Raw genomic sequence first — 3,432 nt, forward strand, 5'->3', positions numbered from 1 at the left:
CTACTGAAGAAGATGATAGTGACTTTGAAGAGAGTCAATATGGGAGTGATGCCGATAACCCAGTGTTTTCCAAGTTTGATGAAATGGATTCTGAGCAAAGAAGTGCAAGGCAATCTGAGCAAAGAAGTGCAAATTCAAGGAAATTTGAGCAAAGAAAAGAATTGCAAGGCAATATGAGCAAAGAAGTGCAAGTCCAAGGCATTCTGAGCAAAGAAGTGCAAGGCAATCTGAGCAAAGCCAGGAAAGAGAAGAATAGCAAAAGGAAGAAGAATTTGATATTGCAAATGTGGAACAGAATGTGGTTGATGATCCAGACTATAACTCCGATGCTCTTGAGAGTGTACACTTTTCGGATGATGAAGGAGGCAAAAAACATGAGTGATTTCCAGAGTTCAATGAGAAAACAGATATGAAGAATCCCACTCTTACACTCAGGCTTGTTTTCAGGGATCATGTCCAATTCAAGCGAGCTGTCATCATGTACTCCCTAGTGAATGGATATGGAGAAATCCATTTTCCTAGGAATGAGAAATTGAAAGTCATAGTAAAGTGTGCAAAAGGGTGCCCTTGGAAGTGTTGTGCTGGAAAAATGTATGGTTCGAACAACATACAAATCAAGACCATACTTGATGAACACACCTGTGGAGAACTTGGGCAAACAAGAACATGAAGTCCCCTTTGCTGACTGATTTGTACATGGACAAGATAAAACGGAATCCCACATGGCATGTGGATTCCTTTTTGGCAACTGTCGAATCAGAGTGGAATCACAGTTGTACAAAGAGGAAGGCTTACAGGGCTTTAGATAGGGCTTTAAAGATCATTGAGGGAAAACATGCAGAGCAGTATACAAAGTTGTGGGACTTTGCTGAGGAAGTGAAGAAGACTAACCCTGGAAGCACAGTGAAGGTGAAGTTGGATAGGGGGAGGTTTCAAAGGATATATGTGTGCTTGGGGGCTTGTAAAGAGGGGTTTAAGTTAGGGTGCATGCCATTGATAGGATTAGATGTGTGTCATTTAAAGAGTGTATATGGAGGTTAGCTACTTTGTGCTGTTGGCATTGACCCAAATGATGAAACATGAGTTATAGCGTATGCAGTTGTAGAAATGGAGAATAAGTCCTGTTGGATTTCGTTCTTAGAGTTATTGGCCGTTGATGTTAGGATTGTCAATCAAGGGGGATGGACATTTATCAGTGATCAGCAAAATGGGTTAATTCCGGCCTTTAAAAAAGTCCTTCCTAATTCCCACCACAGATTTTGTATGAGACATTTGTATACCAACTTCAGAAATCTGTTCAAAGGGAAAACATTGAAGGATGCTTTATGGTCAGTAGCTAGAACAACAACAGTTCCCTACTTCAAAAAAGCAATGGAGGATATGAAGAAGCTCGATGAAAAGGCTTACGATTGGTTGGTGAAGTTGCCTGCACATCATTGGAGCAAGTCCCATTTTGAAACACATCCCAAGTGTGACATGTTGCTGAACAATCTCTGTGAAAGTTTCAATGCTGTCATACTTATACCCAGACAAAAACCTATTGTCACCATGTTGCTCCTTATTCACACACTCTTGATAAAAAGAATTCAGATGAGAAAGGATATAATGGTGAACAAAGTTGGAGATCTCTGTCCTAAAATCAAGAAAAAGTTGGAGGAAGCCAAAATTCAAAGTGGAGATGCATTGCACAATGGTTAGGGGGCTCTAAATTTCAAGTTGATGCTGGAGGGGGAGCAATATGTGGTTGACTTGGTTGAGAAGACATGTTCTTGTAGAAAGTATGCCTTGACAGGAATCCCATGCAACCATGCAATATCAGCCATAAATTTCAAGAGAGAAAAACCGGAGGACTATGTTGATGCTTATTATTCGAAGGCGCGGTACTTGGAGGTGTATTCTCATTTAGTAATGTCGATGAATGAGATGTCTTTGTGGGAGGAAACTGATAAACCACCAATAGTGCCTCCTACATATACAAGGCAACCTGGAAGGCCGATGAAGAAGAGAAACAATGAAGCTGCTGAGAGGGACAATGAGGGTGACAAACTCCCACAAACCCAACCAATAATCCTTAAGGCCCTCCTCAGCCACTTAAGCTAGGAAGGAAAGGGCAATGCACTTTGAAATGTACCATCTGCAAAAAGGAAGGTCATAATGCAAGAACCCATCATAGAAATCTTCCTCCAAGGGACAAACAGGTAACATTTTCTATTTTATATGGTTTTTAAAATCCTTTAACATCATATTACATTCTTAATCCTTTAACATCATTTTCTACTTTGTAGGCATCCACATCTGCTCAAGGAAAAACTGCACCTAAAAAGAGGACAAGGAAAACAAGGGTAAAAACTTAACCATTTCCTTAGCTGTAAAACATTTGGATTTAGTTAAAAAGCTTGCTTGGTCTATAAATGAACTTTGGATTTAGGCATCACAATCAGTAGCTGAATCACCTAGAAGCACCAAGCAGAGAAAGACCAAGCAATCCACTAACTGAATCATCCAAAGGCACCAAGCACAGAAATACCAACCAACCCAGCCACAACCACTTTTTTTTCACAGATGGTTGTTTTTTGTAAAGGAATTGTAAAGTTAGAACAGGTTTTATGCATCCAAGAGGTCTTTTGTGAGTTGAATGGATGATGTAGCAGGTTATTATGAATTCAGTAGGTTTTGTAATGTTGGTTGGAGATGCTTGATGAATTCTGTTAGTTTTTTGAACATGTTTAACAATTTCTGGATAATTAAGCAGGTTTTATGCTTAATTTGGTCTATTTCATATTTTTCTTGCAAATGATGAGTAGTTTGTGCTTGAATACACTTGTTTTGTTGTTGTTGTGGTTATATCATTATTTTTGGGTGAGATTTTTCAAATTTGAGGTCAAGGATGATATAATCTGTGCTTAAGGATGATAATATGTGCTTAAAATGGTATATCACATTTTTTTTTTACGGGAAAATTCAAATTCAAATTTTGAATTTCAAATTACCAAAAAAAAAAACCAATTATATTTTTTGACGTGGATGCCATTTGGCGGGAAAACATTGGGTGTGGTGCCACGTGGAATCCATCTAGGCGAGGATCTGGGCCCCGGATCAAGCCATGTCAGCATTTAACTGACCAATTCACGGACAAGCTAACGGAGATATAACATTGGACCAAATTCTAAAGATGAGGTATGACATTGTCAATTTTAAAAGATGAGGTATGAAAGTGTTTTGAGGGCAATAGTTGAGGTAGTTTTTTGTACTTTACCCAAATATATATATGTCATGGCATAAATTTCTCAGTTTTATTTAAAAACATTTATAGAATTATCAATCATGAAAAATATGATAAGCAAGGAAAGATCCACTCACCTGGAGTCCGCGCTACAACTTCCTAGCACAAATATCGGGACATCACAAACGATCGGCGCCTGCGACCAATTA

At 38.7% G+C, this 3,432-nt stretch overlaps 1 protein-coding gene across 1 annotated transcript; it reads left to right on the forward strand.

Moving 5' to 3' along the window:
- Window positions 1-666: 666 nt before the first annotated feature.
- On the forward strand, window positions 667-2,100 carry LOC103421671 (uncharacterized). Its single transcript, XM_029106178.1, has 3 exons — window positions 667-1,036; window positions 1,142-1,693; window positions 1,793-2,100. The coding sequence occupies exons 1-3, from the start codon at window positions 667-669 to the stop codon at window positions 2,098-2,100; spliced, it is 1,230 nt and encodes a 409-aa protein (XP_028962011.1).
- Window positions 2,101-3,432: the final 1,332 nt, after the last annotated feature.

Source organism: Malus domestica, chromosome 01 (genome assembly GCF_042453785.1).
Source record: "Malus domestica chromosome 01, GDT2T_hap1".
NCBI classification, from domain to species: domain Eukaryota; kingdom Viridiplantae; phylum Streptophyta; class Magnoliopsida; order Rosales; family Rosaceae; genus Malus; species Malus domestica.

Coding starts and splice junctions, on each gene's coding strand:
- LOC103421671 (XM_029106178.1), top strand. CDS start 667: ATGAAGTCCCCTTTGCTGACTGATTTGTACATGGACAAGATAAAACGG. Junction 1,037..1,141: donor TTTAAAGAGTGTATATGGAG/GTTAGCTACTTT, acceptor TTTCGTTCTTAG/AGTTATTGGCCGTTGATGTT. Junction 1,694..1,792: donor TGGAGATGCATTGCACAATG/GTTAGGGGGCTC, acceptor ATGCCTTGACAG/GAATCCCATGCAACCATGCA.